General features: G+C 45.4%; 1 protein-coding gene across 1 annotated transcript in view; it reads left to right on the top strand.

Annotated features, from left to right (window-relative positions):
• Window positions 1-20,319, top strand: part of LOC134367164 (G-protein coupled receptor 143-like) — a 248,805-nt gene extending 228,486 nt beyond the window's left edge. The window contains exon 9 of the mRNA XM_063083814.1: window positions 20,225-20,319. Within this exon, the coding sequence (XP_062939884.1) occupies window positions 20,225-20,319 (95 nt within the window). The remainder of the gene's footprint in view (window positions 1-20,224) is intronic.
• Window positions 20,320-21,456: the final 1,137 nt, after the last annotated feature.

The following is a 21,456-nucleotide window of genomic DNA, read 5'->3' as shown; positions in this document are numbered from 1 at the left end:
GGAGGATGTCCATGATGTCTACAGCCAGCTTCAGGGCACAAACGGAAAGTTACAATAGCTGACATTGACTCTACTCTTACGTTTCATCATCCACCTCTCCTTTTAATATTTTAATGGTGCCTTTCATTTAGTTACTAAGCACTGTAGCCTTGTATTGATTATAACTGGTCCTCTTGGGCTGGATGGCATTTTTGAATATGTGATAATTTGTCACTTTAAATCCCTTACTAACATTGGCTATGAGGCAATGCATATTATGACATGACCTCTTTAGATTACAGGTGCAGTTTCATTTGTCCAGCTCATTTAAGTTCATTTAACATGAAAGGCAATCAGCCGGTGCTGGCTCTCCTAATCTACTCTTTCCATGTGGGGACTAGCGCTGTGGTCTTCCCATCGTGCTCTGTGGAACCCTAACGTGGTGCTTCAGGCATCTAATAAGTGATTCAAATACCATTCCAAAATTCATGTGAAAACCTGTGATCAGAATTATGCATGCTCAAATGTGTTGGCTACCAAACAGTAACCCATCAACTCATTACCTTGACACCAGTTAGCTCATTTGTATGTGGAGCTCAGAATAATGTTCTCCTACCCTCTTTAAGTGAAGACTGTCCTGAGATGGCAAGCTGGACTGCTTAAAAGCCATTACATTTTCAGCTCCTTAGCCATTTAAAACTAGATTTTCTTGATATGGTGCAATCAAATCAAACCGCTGAAAAAGTTAGATGTTCAAGTTGATAGAAGATCATAATGTTTGCCTCAGTTTTTGGTTTCAGAATTTTGTGTTGAGTAAAATGTCCTTAGAGTTCTAATTGATAACAACATTAATTAAATTCAAATTGCAACTTATGAATAAATTTTTGCTAATATTTTCCTCATCTGTCTTTGACTTAAGGTTTCTAGTAAGGCTTTGCTTTAGCAAGAAACTACCTTTTGGAGAGGAAAAAAGTTTGAAAATCACCACTTTGACATTTGTGGATTCTTAATGATTTTAAAGTACGAGGAAATTGATCTTTTAAGAGGAAGCATTTGATAGCTATAATTATATAGTAGCCTACTGGATGTCTAAGAAGGAGGGAGAGAGAACTGAGAGAATTCGACTTTTAAAAACATTCAGGGACATAAATGCTGCTTTGCTTATTCTCAGTTGGGTCATTGGGACTGGATTGAAATGGAACTTAGTTCTCTGTAAACTCCTTAACCACCTACTGTTTCTTCCTTCAGAGCAGGGTTTCTCAACTTTGGCACTATTAGAACTTAGCACCAGGTCATTCTTTGTCCTGAGGATTGTCCCATGCGGTGTAGAATGTTTAGCAGCTTCTTGGCCTCTGTTGCTTTGCCCCCCATGGATTTGTCACCTCTCTTCCCCTGTGTGATGGAGCCACAAAGGATTACTCAAAGCCCATCTCTTCTGAGCAGTGAGAAGCCCTGAAGTGGTTTATTCCCAGAACCCTCAAGAGAGAAGCATTCCTTTCATTTGGGAAATTAACCATGAATTAGGGTTCCCTTCTTGTATTTATTCTCCAGCCCAGGAAGTTACAGCAAGAGACATAGGTGGGATTATAGTGTGACAATATAGGCTGGTAACTTTCAGTAAAAAGAAATCAGATGACATTCCATTAGACAATTAAGTGATCCACCAACAAAAGCTTGATCTTAGCAAATGTTCTCTTTTTACAGCTGCTTCCCAGTAACTTTACATATCAATCAGTCACTTGTCTGTCTTTGAGCCAGCAACCTTGCTGTGTTACAACTCTTTATCTTACAACAGAGACTCAATAGCCTGGGGGAAATTTCCCGATTTTTGTAAGGTCAATATTTGAAACTACAAGGCTTTTGAAAACCAGGCCCTGTGAAGTACATTTGCTTTATGCATACTTCACAGGCCTCTACCCACTAGATGCAGTTTCCAAAACTGTTTCTAGACAATGACAAATGTCCCTTGGGGAGGCACAGTGGCCCCAGTACAGACCAAATCATGTCTCAGAATGATTAGCCTTTTCAGAGGCTTGGATCCAAGACTTTGCTTTCCCCAACATGTTATCTGCGCTGGTAATGGAAAGAAACTGAGCCGAAATGCCGGGTACCGACCAAGCTTTAGCAAAGGAAAAGAATCTGCCAGGCTGCACTCAAAATGGAGAGCAGCAACCAGAGTCAGGGTGGGAGGGCTTACATAGGTTGTAAGGAAGGCTGATGTAATCAGGGAGGGGTTTAGTGCTGGTGTGGAGGGGTTTGGTGCTGCTTTCTATTTCTCAGAAACCACGAGGTTTCTTGTAAGGGAAAAGCTGGTGGCCATTTTGTGCTGAGTGTGTGAAAAATGGCACTAGTCACGTCCAAGATGGTGCCAGTCACATCCAAGATCCACCATTCTTGCCTTTTAAGTATAGAGATAAGGGAAAATGGGTGAAGGTCTCATTCTTCTGAAGCTGCTTCCTGCTGGAGATGTGCAAAGATAGGAAATAAATAAAACAATTAGGTGGTGGAGTATTGGTTTCATGGGGGGAGGCTGTATTCTGGTGAAGGGTCAACAGTTCTCAGGGGCTGATATCCTCCTCCCAGGAACAATTCGGCAACCTTTTGGTTGGTGAATGCCTGCATATGTTCCTGTAAGAAATTAGAGAAACACCGAAAGAGCCGGGGACCAAGAAGGAAGATAAGTCCCATCATGGTCAGGGGTCTGACGTGTTTTGTCCTGAAGTCCTCCCCCATTGCTATAGCCTCAGTGAGTGGTTTAGGTGAAGCAGAAATGTTTTGTTGGGTGGGCACTGGACTCCAGCAGAATCCCCTTTGGAAAGAGCTGTCCAGTAGTTTTTAACCCCATAAGCACATGATTGGCTATTGTCTGGTCATAGCATGTTGTGGGAACGTATGTCTAGGATGTGAACGTGTCCTGTAGGGTTCCCCTGAAGATTCCGGGTGGCTGACCCAGGAGGTTGGAAAGTGTCCTTCCACCCACCAAGACCTTGGTTATACATTGTGAACAGGGTGTGGCACATGTCTCTGTTAGGAAAAGAAGCAAGAGGAAGAGAAAAGGCAAGCGTTCAGGGGCTGAGACGTTGAGAGGGTGCATAGTAGGAAAAAGGAGTAGAGGGTAACCATGTTGGGGCTGTAATCACAGAAGGCGCCCTGCCAGGCTAACTCAGTTACCCACTCAAGAGCATCTTCAACACTGGAGGTGGTGGGTCAGGACCAGTCTTGGAGCAGCTCCTGTGTGAAAGACATGAAGTGGGCCAGCAAGAGTGAAAGGACAATTACCAGGGGAAAGATCATCCTTCTTCTGGGATTGGGGGAAGAGTGGAGGTCCTGGAGATTTTCAATTTTGTGGGTCCTAAAATGGATGAAGTGTAAGGAGATGTTGGGTTGGGGTTGAGCAGAGGGACCCCTCTGGCTTGGTGTTAACAGATTCTTTGGGTAAAGTCTCAGGTGCTAGGTTTACCAAGGATAAGTGATACCAAGAGGCCTTTCCTAGTACTTTTACTGCCATGGGGGTGGTGAGAAGTGCTGTACAAGGCCCTTCCCAACATGGTGAGAGAGGCTTTGGGATTCGGGTTTGAATATACACTTGCTGTCCTAGGCTCAGTTTAAAGTCTGAGGGGGTGGTGGGGAAAGGATGAGGTAATAGAAGGTTGGCCTGTTCCTGAAGAAGATCCCTAATGAGTAGGGAGATACTGGCCTAAAGGCAATGAGCTGGAAGGGAGAGGTGTGAGGGTGAAGGGTCTGCCATACATAAGTTTGAAGGGCTGAGGCCAGTGGGTTTGGGGAGGTCAGCTTGCAAGCGAGTGAGTACTAAAGGGAGAATTTGAGTCTAAAGGAGGTGAAGTTCCAAGGACAGCTTGGTGAGGTGTGTTTTTATGACGTGATTGGCTTTTTCTACTTTGCCTGATGACCAAGGCCAATATGGTATATGTAAGTCCCATTTGATATGTAAAGCCTGTACTGTGAGTTGTGTAACCTGGGAAATGAATGCTGGGCCGTTATCAGACAGGAGGCTTCTGGGCAAGCCAAAACGAGGGATGATTCCTGAGGTGAGAGCATGCATTACTGCTGTAGCATCCTCTGAAGTGCAGGGAAAAGCCTCAACCCAACCTGAAAAGGTATCTACTAAAGTTAGAAGATAGTATGTCCTTTTGTGAGGAGGTATGTGAGTAAAGTGAATTTGTCAATCCTGGCCAGGAGTGTATCCTCTGGCCTGGTGGGTGGGGAAAGGACCGAACTTGGAGGCCACCTTGATTGGAGCAACGAGTACACAAAGGACAATTTTGAGTGATCTGTTTAAGTAACCTGGCCATGTGGGGAGAGTCATTTAAAGGCTGAAGAAGGTGTAGTAGGGATTCATAGCCTATATGAACTGAATTATGGAAATCTAAAAGGATTTGCTCAGTTTGTGTGGTAGGGAGGACATAGTGACCAGAGACAGTATACCAGTTGTCCTTCCTCTGTGCCCCCAACTGTGGGAGGTGTTGTATTTCTTGGGGTTTGTATTGGGATAAGGGCATAGGGACCATGAGAAGGACTGAGCAGGAGAGGAAGAGTGGGGGTCTGGTGATTGAGCAGCCTGTTCTGCAGTTAGATCTGCCAGTTTGTTTATCTGGGCTATGGGGTCATTGGACGTTTGGTGTCCTCTGCAGTGTATAACCCAACCTCGTTTGGGAGTTGTGCAGCCTCAAGAAGTATCTTGATAAGATGTCCGTTTTTTATGGGCCCTTCTTGATTGGTCATGTATTCTCTCTCCTTCCATATGGCCGCACAGGAGTGTAGGATGTGGTGAGCACACTCAAAATCAGTGTATATATTGACTCGTTTGTTACTTGCCAGAGTGAGAGTGCTGGTGAGGGCAATGAGCTCTGCCTGTTGGGAATTGGTGTTAGGGGGAGAGGGGGCAGCCTCAATAGTTTGTGTTAGATTTACTATGGCATAACCCACCCAGGGGGTGGGGGTGGAGGTGACACTGCATTCTATGAACAATGTATGTTAGGGCTGTGTAATGGGATGTGGGGAGGTGTGTGGAAAGGGATTGAGAAAGTGTCTAAAGCCTCCATGCAATTATGTTCCAAGGGTCATGAGTGTTTTGGGATGAGAGTGGCTGGATTTAAGGGAGGGCAAGGTTTAAAGGAGAACTGGGAATTTTCAATGAAGGTAAGGTGGATAAGTTGTAGGCGGGAAGGGGAGAGAGTCAACATGTTCTCATGGCTGAGATGGTCTTCAAGATGATGGGGGGAACAAATGACTGTTTGTTGTCCAAAAGTTAGTTTAGAGCTTTTTTGTGCTAAAAGGGCAGCTGCCACCAAGGCCCATAAACAGGGAGCCCATCCTCGAGCTGTGGTGTCCAATTGTTTGGAAAGGTATGCAACAGGGGAGGAGATATCTCCTGCCTCTTGTCCTAAAACCCTGACCACCAATCCTTGGGTTTCAGTGATGTACAGGATAAAAGGATGAGATAGGTTTGGGAGGGATAGAGCTGGGGCTACAAGGAGAGTGGCTTTTAATCACTGAAATGGAGAATGAATGGGCTTTGTGGGATCTAAGGGAATGGCAGGATACCCTTTGGCTGCCTCATAAAGTGGTTTTGCTAGCACACCAGAGTTAGGAATCCATGGGCAAAGATACCCTGCAAGCCCCGAGAAAGAAAGGATTTCACCTTTTGTGGTAGGAGTAGGGAGTTCAGAAATTAAACTCTTGCAATCCATCACTATTTCTCTGGTGTTAGGGTGAGGTGGACTCCAAAATAGGTGACTGAAGGAGAAGAAATTTGGGACTTGCTGGGGGACACTCAATATCCCCTGGAGGCCATGAAATTAAGGAGAGCAACAGTGTGGGCCTGTGAATCCTCATAGGAGTGGCTACAAAGGAGGAGGTCATCCACGTATTGTATTAAAGTGCTAGCGGTTGGAGGAAGTTCAGATAAGTCTTGAGCTAAGGCCTGGCTGAAGAAGTGGAGGCTACCCCGAAACCCCTGAGGCAGTACTGTCCAGGTGAGTTGTTGGGGACCATGTGTATCAGGGTCAGTCCAAGTGAAGGTAAACAGGTTTTGACAGGAAGGGTGTAAGGGGATAGAAAAAAAGGCATCTTTGAGGTCAAGTACAGAGAAGAAATGTGGTGTTGTTGGGATTTATGGATAGAAGAGTATAGGGGTTAGAAACAATTGGGGTTATGGGTAAAATGGCCACATTAAAGGCCCTGAGGTCTTGAACTAAATGGTATGAGCCATTAGGCTTTATAACCAGAAGGGTGGGTAATATAAAAGCCGAGTGGGTAGGCCGTAAGAGATGAGAAGAAAGGAGTTTGTGTATGATGGGTTTTAAGCCTATTAGGTGTTTGTTAGTGATGGGGTATTCTGGGACATTAGGGAACAAAGAAGCATTCAGCAATTTAACCAGTATAGGGGAATGGTGCATTGCAATGGAGGAAGAAGAACTGTCCCATATTACAGGATTAACCTTGTCCGAGTTGAAGGGAAGGTTGGAAGCCTCAGGTACCAGGTCTGGGGCAGCCTGTAACAGGAGTATTGTAGCTGGAGTTGAGGTGTTTAGGGTAAGGGTAGCTTTGAATTTGGAAAGGATGTCCTGTCCCAGTAAGAGGGTTGGGCATTGAGGCATTATTAAAAATGTATGATTGAATGGGGTGGATGTAGGTTGCAGGAAAGGTGTTGAGTGATCCACGGGTGTTATTCTGATCCCATGACCCCTACTACTGTGATAGAGGATGGGTTGTTGGTCCTGCATATTCAGGAAGGGTAGAGTAAGTGGCCCCTGTATGGATGACAAAAGAGATTGGCTTACCTGCTACAAGGCAAGTTACCCTGGGCTCAAATGTGTAATCTCCTTCGGGGCCTCAGGCCCTGTGCATCTCAGTCCTCCTCCTGGGCAAATCCAAGCAGTTCTGGTCAGGATGGCCATGAAGCCAAAGGGTTAGTTGGGGACTGGGCCATTCCCTCTCTCATGAGAGAAATGGTCAACCCCCCAGTGGCCTGGCTCTTTGCAGTGCAGACAGGGCCTGGGAGGGGGCCTGGGGTTAGGATATGGCAGTACTCAGTGGCCCGGTTGACTGCATTTGAAGCAGTTCCCAGGTGATGTTCCCATAGAGGCCACCAGCTTTGGAGTGTGTGATCTCTGGATAGCATTAGCCAGGAGCTAATATTTGGCCTGATCTCTTTTGTATCAATCCTTCCTCTCCTCCTCCTCTCTATTGTTAAAAACCTTGAAAGCTGCATTGAGGAGGTCTCATTGGGTAATAAAATGAGAGTGTAAGAGGGCCATGCCTGAAAGGGAGTTTGGATCTATGCATGTGTATTTATGTAAAGCCTCAGGGAGGTGGGTTAGGAACTAGCCGGGATTTTTGGTGGATCACTGTGTGATTTCTCTAATTGACTGACTTGTGCGTAGACTGTTGGAGGCCATAAATCATGTATGTGATCATATTATCCCAGAGATCCCAGTCACCATGGCTGGCCCAGTAGTCTCAATTTGGGTCCATGTGAGGGATGGCAGTGGCTCCCACAGGCTGCCTATTATTTTGGCCATGTACCTCGCCTGCCTGTTGGTGGGCCATTATCCAGACCTGCTCCCTATCATCATGGGACAAGGTGTAAGTTGGAATCATGAAAACATTAAGCTGCCAGGTGAGATTGTAAGACTGGGTGAGGTATCTGAATTCCTTAAGATATGTGTCCAGGTTGGAATGGAAAAATCCCAGTCGTTTTTTGATTTGGGAGAGATCAAAAAGAGAAAAGGGAATATGGACCCAGACAATTCCCTTTGTCCCTGCCACTTCATGGAGGGGGTATAAAGGAGCTGAAACTGAGGTGGGGTTCTCACCTGATGAAGGGGAAAAAGGAGAGGGATTGAGTGGCTGAGGACAAAGAGAGGGAAAAGGTGAAGGGGCTAGTGGAGGATCTGGAGCATAAGGATGTGGTTGGGGAGCAGAGTGGTCTGACGGATCAAAAGATTGATCCGAGTCCAGAAGGGGAGGTCAGGCATGAGTTAGGAGAATTTGAGATGTAGAATAGTGTTGACAGAGAGAAGGATGAGATCGGATATAGAAGAAGGCTTGAACATAAGGAATCTCTCTGGCTTTGTCGTTTCGGTGACAAAAGTTGTCTCGGTCTCTGAGAGTACCCAATTTGAAAGTGCCATTTTCTGGCCACTGGGATCCATTGTCTAGTTTGTATTTAGGCCAAACCTGATTACAGTAGAAAATGAGGCATTTGCCTTAATATCTCCCCGGAGGCCAAGAGGTTGGCCAGGAGACAGTCCAGAGGTGTAGAGCAGGGAGAAAATGAGATGTTTAGGTTTAATGTCTCCCTGGAGGCCAAAGGATTGTAGAAAATGAGACGGTTCAGTTTAAATTGGCCAGGAGACAGCCCAAGGGTGTAGAGCATGGAGGTCTGGATTGTGAGGATCCCATTTAGCAGGTGAGAAAGGAGGTGATCAGTCCCAGTTGAAGAAGGGGAACACCAAGGAGCATTGTCATTGGTGCGCACCTCCTTTTCCAGAGGGAAGCCACTGACCAGCTAGAGGAGCATCCTCCAATAGCCAGGGGCATGAGAGGGGTTCCCTCTGCCAGGTGCCTGGTCTTCAGGAAGTAGCCTGGTCTTTGGTAAGTAGACAGTAGTCATAGAAAGTAGTCAGGGGAACCCGTAGAAATAGGACAGACCCCCTGACACACCCTGAATTGAGGCTGATGGTGGATGTGTTGGTCTGAAACGGCAAAGGGAGAGAGTCCCTGAGGTACCTGGTTCAGCAGGTCCAGGAAGGGTGGCTGGGGGGGCCAATCAACCCAAGAGAGGGGATCATCCAAAGGTCACAGCCTGGACCCCCTGGGTTTTAGCACCAAGATGAATGTGAGCCCAAACACCGGGTACCAATCAAGCTTTATTAAAGGAAAAGAATCTGCCGGGCTGCACTCAAAATGGAGAGCAGCAACTGGCGTCAGAGTGCGAGGGCTTATATAGGTTGTAGGGAAGGCTGATGTAATCAGGGAGAGGTTTGGTGCTGGTGTGGAGGAGTTTCTATTTCTCAGAAACCACGAGGTTTCTCATAAGGGAAAGGCTGGTGGCCATTTTGTGTTGAGTGTGTGTAACATGGTGCTGGTCACATCCAAATTCCATCAGTAATAAATTGTGCGCGCACACACACACACACACACACACACACACACACACTAAACCAAAGACAAACACCTCACAGTCCAAACCACTTTGGTTTGCACAAGAATAATGTTGAAATTTGGAGCAGGAAAAATGCGCAAGAGTATGTTTGGTAATGGCTAAAATAATTCTATTTTCTTTTCCATTTCTATTATTCAAATATGCTGAAGGGAGGTTTTATTTTTAGATGATAAAAGGTTGGTTTATTCTGAAGGCCCAAAAATATGATGAGAAATTGATGGGTTGATTCCATGAGACAGGACTGTCTGGTTGTAATTGGGAGCCTCAAAGGGAAACAGAGAAGTAGTTTTGGCCAAAGCTAAAAGACAGAGACCATGTGTTTATGAACTTTCTACCTGGTACAAATAGTTCATCAAGGGTCAGGGACTCACCAACTGGAATTGCTGTTAGCATGTAGAGTTATTGAAACCACCTGGGGAATAAACCAAATTCTTATCTTGACTTATTTGTCTTTGTTTTTATTCCCATTTTGGTGATTTAAACTGGCCAAGCCAATCTTTGACATTCAACCAAAACTCGAAAAATAATAATAAAAACCATCCCAGTCCGTCTGCTGCACCCCACCCCAGTCACCACGAAACAAAATCATTTCTTTGTTTTGCAAACTGTTGCATTGGACTGGTGCTCAAAAGTTGGAGGTTTTCACACAAAGTTTTAGAAATAGCAAATAGAGATCCAGCAGAAAAGCCAACAGGGCAGCCTTTCCCCACAGCTGCTCTCCACTGAGGCTGCCGTTCTCTGCTTACCTCCTGCTTATTGAAAGCGCTTGACAAGGGTTATCTTGTAACAACAATTCACAGCAATATGGTCAGGCATGAGTAGCAGTTTACCTTTGAAATTTGAACGCCATTTGTTTAGTCAGTCTATATTTTGGAAAATAACAGAAGAAGTAAACATCTTAAAAGACTGAGTTTAGATAGTGACACTGCTACCTGGTGAAGTGGGACGTTCCACAGTGGCATTTTCCCTTCTTTATGGGAAGTTAGGGATCTCTGGTTTTTCAGCTGCAGAGAACAACTAAGGTATAGGGGTTCTAATCACAGGCTGCTCATTCCTCCTTCCTTTGCTTTTTTAAAAAGTTGAGATATAATCCACATACCATAAAATTCACCCTTTTGGAATGTACACTTTAGTGGCTTTAAGTCTATCACAAGGCTGTGCAACCATGTCTACTATCTAAATCCAGAACATTTTCTTCACTCCAAAAAGAAACTTGCACTCTTTAGCAGACAAGCCCTGTTCCTCTCAACCCCCAGTCCCTGCTGACCCCTAACCTATTTTCTGTCCCTATGGATGTGCCTATTCCGGATGTATCATATATGTGGCATAATGTATCTGTTCTTCTCTGTCTGGCTTTTTTTACTTAGCATTGCATTTTCCAAATTCAGCCATGTTGTAGCAGAACTTCATTCTTTTTATGGCTGAATAATATTCAATTGTATGGATATACCCATTGTTTGTTCTTTTAATAACTACTGATAACCACTCAAAACTCCACCAGGTCCTGTATTAGGAAGTGTGTTGGGTATAGGTACTAGACATATGTAAACTTTCCCTCAAGGATATTGCAGTTTACAATTGAAGAAAAAATATTTTAAAATCTTTAAGTTATTCTTTTGTAAGAATTGAATAATCCAGAGAAATACCAGTTTGAGAACTCCTCGGAGGAAAAACAAAGCACGTAAGGAAAGCCTTTTGAGAAAATCAGTACAATTAGTATTTCTGATTGTGGAAAGAATTTCTGTAAAAATGCCAGCTACCAGTTTAGAGCCCATAGTGATGTGTTTTTAGCTAACATGTGTTGAGTAAGGCTTTGGGGAGATTTTTTTTTTTTTTTTTTTTTTTTTTTTGAAGCCAGAGTAAGTTTGTAGTGTTAACAACAAACAATTTCTGCAAAAGTATAAAGTGGACATGCTACTGGGGTGGCAGTCAGGGCGTTCAGTTTTCATCTAACCCCTCTTGGAATATTTTAAGATCGTCCATAATATACAGTCATCACCATTTTGTATGGTAACCCATTGCAGGAATTTGCATACATCAATCTAAAAAGAATTAAGAGGGATTTTGTTTGTAAATTAAATAATTTAGATGTTTTGCTGCTTAGGACACTTCAGCACATTTATAAGTACATCCACATCTGAGTCGTGGCTGTCATCACCATTGTATTATCTGGTGACAATTTTAGGATTCCTTCTAAATTCCCTGGTCAGTATGTCTCTGGGGCCACTTGCCTGTCAATGGTGGGGGAAATTCAAATGTCATTCAAATTTTCTTGCCAGGGGCTTTACCAACTTGCAGAAATGTTTGAAGTTTGCTTCCCTCCCTGCCTGTGGGCACAGGCTAACCGTGTGGAGAAGCCAGGCAGCAGGATTCCTGGGACTATGGAAATTCTCACCTCTCCTCCCCTCCACTACCTACCTGACCGTTTGCTAAATAGAATTAGATTTGAGTAAGTTAAATGTGTGTATGATGCTACTTCCGTGCATAAAGTCAAGGTCAACCTCTTACTAGAACTCTTTTCCTTTTGACTAAACCTGATCATTGGTACCTAAGCAGATACAGAGGAAACTTAGCTGTGGGTAGGCTTCTCGTATGTAAACTGCCCAGATGAAGCTTGACTTGCTCATCGTGCCCTTAACATTCTGCTTCTGTAGGTTTCATTCCAAGACCAAGGGGCTCACACTGAGCCTTATGAAATATCTGGTGTGTTCTATCACACTTAACTGGGCACTTGGCACAAGTTAACGCAATTTGATCTTAAATATTCATTGAGCATCTGCTATAGGGCCAGCACCATTTTAGCCAGGATGGGTGTGTCCTTGAGAAGTATAATGTATCAAACTCACAGATAAGTAAGGACAATACTTTTATTTTTTAGAAATCTGTGAAGTGTTAAAGGAACTGTCTTGGGTTTTGGAGTACTGGGGGAGTTTCTGGAGGTGGCGATGTGCAGGCTGGGTGTTGTGGGACAGAGACAATCTAGGGGAGACGTAGAGCAGGAAGTCTGCGTCTTGTTTGCAAATGGCCACAGTGTGGAAGGTTGTGGAGGGCTTGTGGGAAGCTGGAGAGGCAGGTTGGGACCACACGATGAAGGGTTTTTACAGGTTCTGCTCAAGAGGGTGGACGTCACCCGGTGGCCAATGAAAGGCCAGTGAAAGTTTAAGTAAAGAGATATTCCTGCTTGCTCGAAGGACCAGCCCAGTTCATGGCAATGAGATAAGTGATTTAATGCATCGCCTTCTGTGCGCCATCTGAAGCCGCAGTTCACTTCTCGCAGCCCCTTCGGGTGTCCCCGACCCCCTGGGAAGGGAGCCCATGGGCGGGCCCTGGGTGGCACTGGGGGCACGACATCCCACAGGGGTGAGGCGGGGGCTGAGGCCTTGCTGGGGTGGGCACAGGCGAGGCTTGAATGGCACACTGGGGACCTGCACCCACTCGGGAGGCCTGGTCCCTGCAGAGTAGGGAGCCTGGCAGGCAAGTGTGGGGCGTCGCCGTGTCTCTCCCACGACACCTACCCCACCGTCTTCCGTCAGGGTCTGCGTCTCTCCTTTCACGGTTCCATTTCTCTCACCATCCCCGTGTTTCCCACATGTGGCGTCACTCCCACACCTGCTTGTATCTCCCACAGTTCCATGTCTCTTCTGTGTTCTGCTGTCCCACAACTCTCGCTCATTCCTAATTCCATTTCCCCCACACGACTGTGAGAGGTGAGTCAAGAAGTTCACGGAAAGGTTAGAATTATATTTTAACTCTATTCTGCCAAAAGCTTTCTGAAGTGGGTTTGTATTTCTCTCACAATTCCCTCTTTCCCTCAATTCCTTGACTTCCCCCACCAGTCTCCCTTCGGGGGACGTCCACACAAATCCACATTTTCTCCTCCTTTGTTCTCTACCATTCCCGCCCCCCCCAATCCCATTTCAACTGCCATTCTCCATTCTCTGCAATTGCTTCCTTCCCTCGATTCCCTGCCTGTCCCACAATTCCTGTTCTTTCCCATAACACACTGCTTCTCCCACAATTCCTCTCTTCCCAGCAACGTTTGTCCCTCTTTGTTCCTGTTCCTCCCAGAATCCTTTTCCCTACAATTCTTTCTCGCCCATAAGTCTCTTCTCTCCAACGGTTCCTCTTTTCTCCCAGGATCCTTGCCTCTCCCGTAAGTCTCTCTTCTCTCCCATACTCTGTTGTTTTCCCAGAATCCTCTGTCTCCCACAAATCCGTTTTGCCCTCGATTCTACATTTCTGTTACAATTTCCACTCTCTGACACTTCCGTTTTCCCATACTGTTCTCTTTTTCTCCTCCAATATCAGTTTTCATCTGCCATTCTCTGTGCTCTCCCACATTCTGTGTCCCCTCTGATGGCTTTGTCTAGCAACACTGTGTTCTCCACAATCATGACTTACGTCTCACAATTCCCTGCCTCTCCCACAATTCCTGTTCTTTCCCATAACACTTTGTTTCTCCCACAATTCCTGTCGTCCCAACCCTTCTGTCTCCCACCGTTTCCTGTTTCTCCCACAATCCTTGTCATTCCCACCATTTAGTCCCTCCCATAAAGCTCTGCTCCCACCCACAATTCCTTGTTTCACCCACAATCCTTGACTATTCCATGTCTTTCTTCTCTCCCATAATCCTTTGTTCTCCCAGTATTCTGTCTCTTCCATAATTCCATTTTCTATACATTTCCATATTTCTGTTACAATTTCCACTTTCTGACAATTGTTTTCCCTTACTTTTCTCTTTTTTTCCTCAGTAGTCTGTTTTCATCTATAAATCTGTTTTGTGTTTTAGGCTGCAAGACTCTGTCTTCCATCATCATTGTGTATCTCCTATTTCCCTCCCTCTCCCACATTTCCTGTTCTTTCCCAAAAACCTTTGTTTCTCCCACAATTCTTTTCCCAGCACCTTGTGTTTCTCACCATTCCTTGTTTCTCCCACAACCCTTCTCTTTCCCATACATCTGCTCTTTTCTATAATCCTTTATTGTATCCCTGAATTGCCTCTCCCACTATGCCTTGTCTCCCACAATTCTATATTTCTGTTACTATTCCGTACAATTCTATATTTCTGTTACTATTTCCTCTTTCTGACAATTCCAGTTTCCCGCACTATTCTCCTTTATTTAATTCTCTCACAAATCTGTTTTCATCTTTAATCCTTGGAGCTTTACTATATTCTGTCTCTGCTCTAATTCCTTTGTGCTACAATTCTATGTCCTCATCTCCCACGGTTTTGTCTCTACTACAATTTCCCGTCTTGCCTTTAATGCCTTGTTAGTGTCTCCCTCAATTCCTGTTTTCTCCATAATGTTCTGTCTCTATCATAATGTCTTGCATTTTCTGTTTTTCCTACAATTCCACTTTTTAAAATATATTTATTTAAACATTTTTATTATTATTAAAGAATAAATATTATATTTATAGGGAGCGGAGAGGGGGAGAGGATAAGGTGGGAGGAGAAAGGAGGAGGAGGGGTGTGTTTGAGGCCCATGGCACCCCATTCATTCAAGCAGGGGAGCCCAGGGGACTTCCAGTCGTGTCTTTTTTATTGCTGGGCAGGATGCGGATGCTGTGTGGCATGGCTGGGGCCCCAGCCCTCCCAACCCCTGCTCAGGAGCCTGGGGTGCTTCTGGTAGCTGCTGAGTGGTTGTTGCTGGGTTACATGGGAACATCCAGGGGAAATGGCTGAGGCTCTTGGTCCCCCTACTGCCCTGGTTTGGGAGCTTGTGGTGCTTCCGGTGGTGGCTCGGTGGTCATTGTTGGTTGGCTGCAGATGTCAGTGGGATGTGGCTGAGGCCCTTGGACCCCCACGACCGTGCTTGGGAGCCTGCAGCGTTTCCAGCGGTGGCTAAGTGGTAATCACTTGGCTGGGTGCAGATGTTGGGGGTGTGGCTAAGGCCCTTGGCCCCCCACTGCATGGGCTTGGGAGCTTGGGCTGCCTCTGGCAGCAGCCTGGTGGTCATTGCTGGGCTGTATGCAGTCGTTGAGCTGGGGGCATGGCTGAGGCTCTTGGCCTTCCCTGAACCCTGGCTTGGGAGCCTGGGAGGCTTCCTCTCCTTCTAGGTTTTATAGGTGTTCTTTGGTGGTGTTAGGCCTTTAGTGGTTAATATCAAAACTTTGTCTCAGATCTGTGGGTTTTTTGTTTTCTCTTTCAGTTCTGTGTTGGATTATTCGCTGTTCTGAGCACTGGAACTGATTTGTTGTCCTTTGCTTACTTATAAAATGGGGGGACTTCCTAAGGAAACCAGCTCTTGAGCCCTGTGGTTGAGCTAAATTGCTGCTTTGCTGTCAATTCTCTGGCAAAGGCTTTTTGTGCAGCTCAGGTTTTAATTGTTGACCTTGTAAGCACTTCTGGGTCTTGTGAGGTCTGGTACACCTGGGTTGTGTGGAAACTCCGGTCTGGGCCTGAGTCTTTTCAGTGAACTACACCCACTGCAGTTCTATATTCCAGACTAGTCTACAGTGAGTGGTCTTGTGCTGATTGGGGGGCAGATCAGCTGTCCATGCTGTGCCCCAGTGTTCCCCCAGTGGGCCCGTCACATCCACTGCCCATACTCCAAGCATTTCCCATGGGATGGGACATGCCCTGGTTCCCTGTGATGACTCACCAGCCTCTGAGTGGCTCCTTTATTCAGTTGTCTTTGGCCCCTCACTCCTATGTGGGTCCACAGGAATCTCGTCACTGGTCTTGCTGGCCTGGGGTCACCAAGGCCCTCTTGTCCCCTACAGTCTCCAAACAACTTCATATGAAGGGCACAGCTATGGCTTTTGCCAGATCTTGCTTCGTGTGCTCACCAGCCCTGAAATGGCCAGGTCTCAAAATGGTCAGAGTGGTCCTTTCTCTCATCATGGCTTCTCCTGCCTTCATGAACTCTGTAGGTCTCTCTTGTTCCCCTGAGCTCTAGTGGCCCCAGATTGGCAGTCAATCCTTTTTACTCGTTGTAAATTGGTTGATCGTGGGAAAGGGTGATGCTGGGGACTGTCTATTCCACCATCTTGACCACAAGTGTCTCCTACCATTTCTTGTTTCCCCTACAATACCTGTGTTTCCCACAGTTCCCATTAGTTCTGTCATAATTTCTGGTTTCTCCCACAATTCCATATTTCTGTCAGAATTCCTCTTTCCCACAGTTTGCAGGGATTTTTCCACAATTACCCATTCTCCACTTTTTCTCATAAATCTTTTTTCCTATAATTCTTTGTTATCTCCTATAATTTTGTCACCTGACTATACTCTTCTCTGCCATAATTGCTTCTCTCCCACAATTTCCCTTCATTCCCACAATTCCCATATCTCAGTTTCTCTCACCATTCTTTCCCACCATGCCTTGTGTCTCCCACAGTTCTTTGTTTTTGCCTACAATCTATCTTTCCCACAATTCTGTTCTCACCCACAATTCCTTGTTTTTCCCACAGTACCATGTCTCTCACAATTTCTTCTTTCCCACGATTCATTGCTTTCTCTCACAATTCACTCTTCCTTTCTCACAAATCTGTTTTCTTTTATAATGCTCAACCACATTCTGTCTCCCCTACAATTTGGTTTCTCCTACATTTCTAATTTCTCTACCATAATTCTCATCCAAAATCTGATTCTCTCCCCAAATTCCCTCCTCTTTACACAATTTCCTGTCATTTCTATAACTCTACATTCTTGAACATAATCCTGTCTTTTTCACAGTTTTTTGTTCTCTCCCCAAATTTGTTTCTCCCATAATTCCCTGCCTCTCCCACAATTCTTTTCCCCACACAACTGTCCATTTTCAGCATAAATCTTTGTCTCTCCCCAAATTCCTTGTTATTCTCACATTACCTTGAGTGTCCCACAATTCCTTTTGCCTTCCACTAATCCTTTTCTCTTGTATCTCCTATCATTCTCCTGTGTCTCACTTGTAGGCTCCTTACCCAGCACTGTGCATGTGAAGATTTTTTTCAGTGGCCTATCCTCTAAGTAGTGCCCTGAGGCCCTTCTCAAGAACTGAACATTATCCCACTCCTCCACACAATCAGCCCGTGTTAGGTGGAGTCTCTTGGGCTTGGGTTCTGGGAAATCAGCTTTACCCTCACAGCAATCTGTTCTCACTTCATCTCTCCCTGAAAGTAACACCCACTAGCCACATGAATTGTAGCTGCTAGGAGAGTGCAGAAGAAAACATACCCCAGGACCTTGGACTCTGTTGAGCTGGCCAGATTATATTTAACGCCTTGAAGTGGAGTCACGCCCAGGTGTCAGGTTTTCTGTGGCTCATGCTCGGTGTCCAGTGGTTGAGGGTTCCAGTTCTAGGCCTTCAATATTTTCAAGGGATCCAAGAAAGGCAGATGAGGGCACAGGAGATATCCAATATACATTCAAATCTCAGTTCTACATGGGGCTCCCCAAAATCTGCCTGGACTTGCATGGCTCATTCAAGGGGACCAGTGGAAGGGGTTGGCCCTTGGGCACCATGATGTTACTGGAGCCTGCATTTCCTGCAGGGATGTTCCTTAGATAGTCATAGACATAGCACCCATAGGAAATTAGTCAACATTCCCCAACAGCCTTGTTGAATTATCTTCTCAGAGACTTGCTCAGCCAGCATATTCTCTTCGAGGAGACCTTTAAGAGCAGGCCTGCTGGAAAGCACCCATCCAACTCAGCACAGGCAGGGCTGGGATTAGGCAGCCCTGTTCCAGCAGCATTTGCTTCAAGAAAGTTGCTATGCATAAACTTTCTTTTCCATGGAGCCCCAGGGGGAGGATGAAAGGACCGGGAGCTCTTCAAAGCCACAGGACCCAGAGCATGTCCCAAAGTGTGGGGTCATGGGGGAGTATCCTCAGCCCAGAGCTTGATCACAAGCCACCATGTGACACCCCAGTCCAGAGTCTTTGGGAAAAGAACCGAAGAAATTGCACGAGTTCCCATGAGCACAGGATGTTCTCATGAACAGTGGGTGACCCTGCTAGAATCAAGTCTGTGAAGTGCCACACAGGCCACAATGTCTATGTGCATGTCAGGGGACACGGTAGTGTCATACTTGCCTTCTTGGTAATATTGTCGCCTGTTTCTGTAGCTCAGACTTTGCTAGTCTTTTCCAAGCACACCTCTCCAATTACCACAATTTACCACCTTCTCCTTTCCATGTAACGCTAATGTTCTTTTGTTTTTTCCTTACGTGTCCTCTCGGACTCTACATGTGTCTCTTGTAAAATCGCACTTGTTCCTGCCCCTCCTTATACTCATTGGTCTTAGTCAGTGCTGCAGGGCACAGCGCTACCTCCAGTGGATGTCAGGGCACTTACCTGTGTTTGTCCATTCGACTCACTTATTGAGCACCTTCTATGTGACAGATGTGGTCTTAGGCATTAGTGATACTAGGGCGATGAAGACAGACAAATTCCCTGCTCACTGAGACATTCTAGTGGCAGAGACAGAGAATAAAAAGCACAAGTAATAATATAATATTCGATTCAGATAGTGAGCAGTGCTATGAAGAAAAGCAAATCAGGGAGTGGGGTCAGAGAGTGGACTTAGTTAGGGTGTCCCAGAAGTCTCCCCAAGATGAGCTGACATTGAACCTAAATGAAGAGCAGGAAGGGGCCATGAGGAAATCTGGAGAAGAGCTCTACAGGCAGAAAAAGGGAAGAGCAAAGGTCCTGTGGCAGGACCAAGCTTGCAGTGTGGAAAACAGGGAGGCCAGTGTGCCTGAGGGATGCACGGGGAGGCTGTCATTGCCAGCAGGGCCCAGAGATGGAGGGACTTGGAGCTCTTGTGAAGGGCAGTCATTTGTCCCGCCTGCATCGGTGAAAAGGCCACCCTTCTTTGTGTCTTCCATCTGTGTATTCCCCGTGCACAGCCTATGGGCTGGCAGAGAGCAGGCACTCCTGGATATTTGTGGACTGAGAGAATAATTCTGACATTTGTTGCAAAGGATCTCACAGGTTCTGAAGGAAGCTGTGTGGGAATGATTAAACAGACCTGCAGGATCACTCATTTGAGGAGAGTGATGTGTGCTTTCACACTACCGACTGGCACGCAATATTTTATTCCTCATGGTGTTGCACTGCTTTTTGTAAGCCAGCTCATGTTCTGGAGAAAGGACAGGGGAAAGGGGAAAATAGATTAATAAGGAGGCCCAAAGGAGAATCACGATGAAATCAGAATAAAGCCAGGTAGAATTAGCACCATGTGCTTATTTGAAATGGGCTGTTAGTTTGGTTCTGAGCTCCCTAGACGGGAAGTGAAGGAGAAAATGTGATCTGTTCCAAGATTCTTAATTGTCCACAAGAAAACATACCAAGTGTGCACGGAAGCACACATTCTCTTGAAACCCAGGCCTGAGAAAAAGTGTCCCCTCAGATGTTTCATGAAGTTGAAGCCGAATAACGTTGAGTATATTTGGATATATCAATTTAGGTATTACAAACGCCATCGTGGGTCACTTTATAATCACATATCATGGTCCCAGTTTGTGATCAGAACCAAGAAGCCCAATTTGGGAGAGATTTAGCAGGCATGTACTATTGTGTATGCAATTGGGCTTTGAAAGAGGGAAACGTTTTCCATGGGTTGAGGTAGGTGCTGGCATAGAGGAGCTGCTTGCTGAAACCATGTGGCATGAACCGTGACAAGACAATGGGGAGGAGGCTTAGTCGTACAGAAGGTGCTGGTCCCTCCCTCTGGGCACCTCTTGGAACTGAGCGCAGGTAGGCAGGCAAGCGTGAGGGCGCTGCTGCCTGAGTTTGCATCCCCTGCCGGAGCTGCACCTGCCCATTGCTCCTCCGTCAGACAGTGCACGTGTCATGGCTCCAGAACCTCCTGGGTCAGTAGTTGTGGTTTCCTGCAGCATCCATCCACACACCACCCACTTATCAATTGCCCGACATGATTCTGGGGGATTTGTTTTATCCTTTGTAATGACATCATACAATGATGTCATCATGTAATGATGTCATACAATGTTGATGAAATGTATGCTATACCTTTTCTTCTTTTTTTCAGACAACACGAATGCTACAGCTCTGTCCATTTTCGGAAACGGACACAGACACCATCACAATCTCTTCTCTTTTTCTCGCCAGGTTCTGATGCCAGCACCATTGAAATCCATACTACAAGTGGGTCCCGCAATGCAAATGATTTGGACTCTGCTCCCCAAACACGTGGAGACCTATGAAGGGGACTTGACAGGCGACCAGCCCCCACATTCCTCAGACTCTGCACTTTTCATTCTTTAGAATCATGTTCTCATCTTCCCATCCCCGTGCTGCCAAGCTGTCGCATCCTCCAGACCTCACTGTCATCACGTGAGAGCTTCTTCCCGAGGCTCCTCTTGATGATAGGAGCAGCGGTCCATGCGTGTGCACCTGCGAGTGCAGGAGCGTCCCTTCTAGACTATTCAGTCACTTCTCTAGACTCTTAGTTGCTACTAGAGTTTCTCTGAGGCTGGTCGTAATGTACGTGCAAGATCCGAGTCCTCGGGAAAGAAGTTAAATAATAAAGTAATTGAGGCTGAACTCCCAGCCAGACTTGGATTCTGTCTGAACAACACCTCTAGCAAATGCTGTTGTTTTTAAAATTTTAATGAACACATTGTAATTGTACATACTTATGGGGGTACAATCTGATATTTTGATACATACATATGTTGTATAAAATATGCCTGTTGGCCATTCGTATATCTTCTTTTGAGAAGTGTGTATTAAGATCCTTTGCCCACTTCTCAATTGAGCCATTTTGTTTTTTTGCTGTTGAGTTGTTTAAGTTCCTTACATATGCTTGATATTATCCTCTTCTCAGATGTAAAGTTTGCAAATATTTTCTTCCGTTCTGTAGGTTGTCTCTTACTCTGTCAAGTTTCCTTTGATGTGCAAAATCTTTTTACTTTCACGTAATTCCACTCATCTACTTTTGGTTTCATTAATTGTGCTTCTAAAGTCTTATTTTAAAAATCCTTGCCAAACCCCATATCGTGGATTGTTTCCGCTATGTTTTCTTCTAACAGTTTCATAGCTTCGGGTTTTACATTTAAATCTTTAATCCATTTTGAATTGATTTTTGTATGTAGTGAGAGGTAGGGGTCTAGTCTCATTCTGCTGCATGTGGTGTCCAGTTTCCCAGCACCATTTACTGAAAAGAATATCTTCCCCCCAATATGTTTACCTTTGCCAAAGATCAACTGGCTGGAGGTGAAGGAATTTATTTCTGGGTTCTCTGTTCTGTTCCATTGGTCCATGTGTCTGCTTTCATGCCAGTACCATGCAGTTATGGCTACTTTAGCTTCATAGTATAATTTGATGTCAGGTAGTGTGAT

Source organism: Cynocephalus volans, chromosome X (assembly GCF_027409185.1).
Source record: "Cynocephalus volans isolate mCynVol1 chromosome X, mCynVol1.pri, whole genome shotgun sequence".
NCBI lineage: Eukaryota > Metazoa > Chordata > Mammalia > Dermoptera > Cynocephalidae > Cynocephalus > Cynocephalus volans.
Note: the sequence above shows the minus strand (reverse complement) of the source record. Positions and strands in the feature narration are given on the sequence as shown.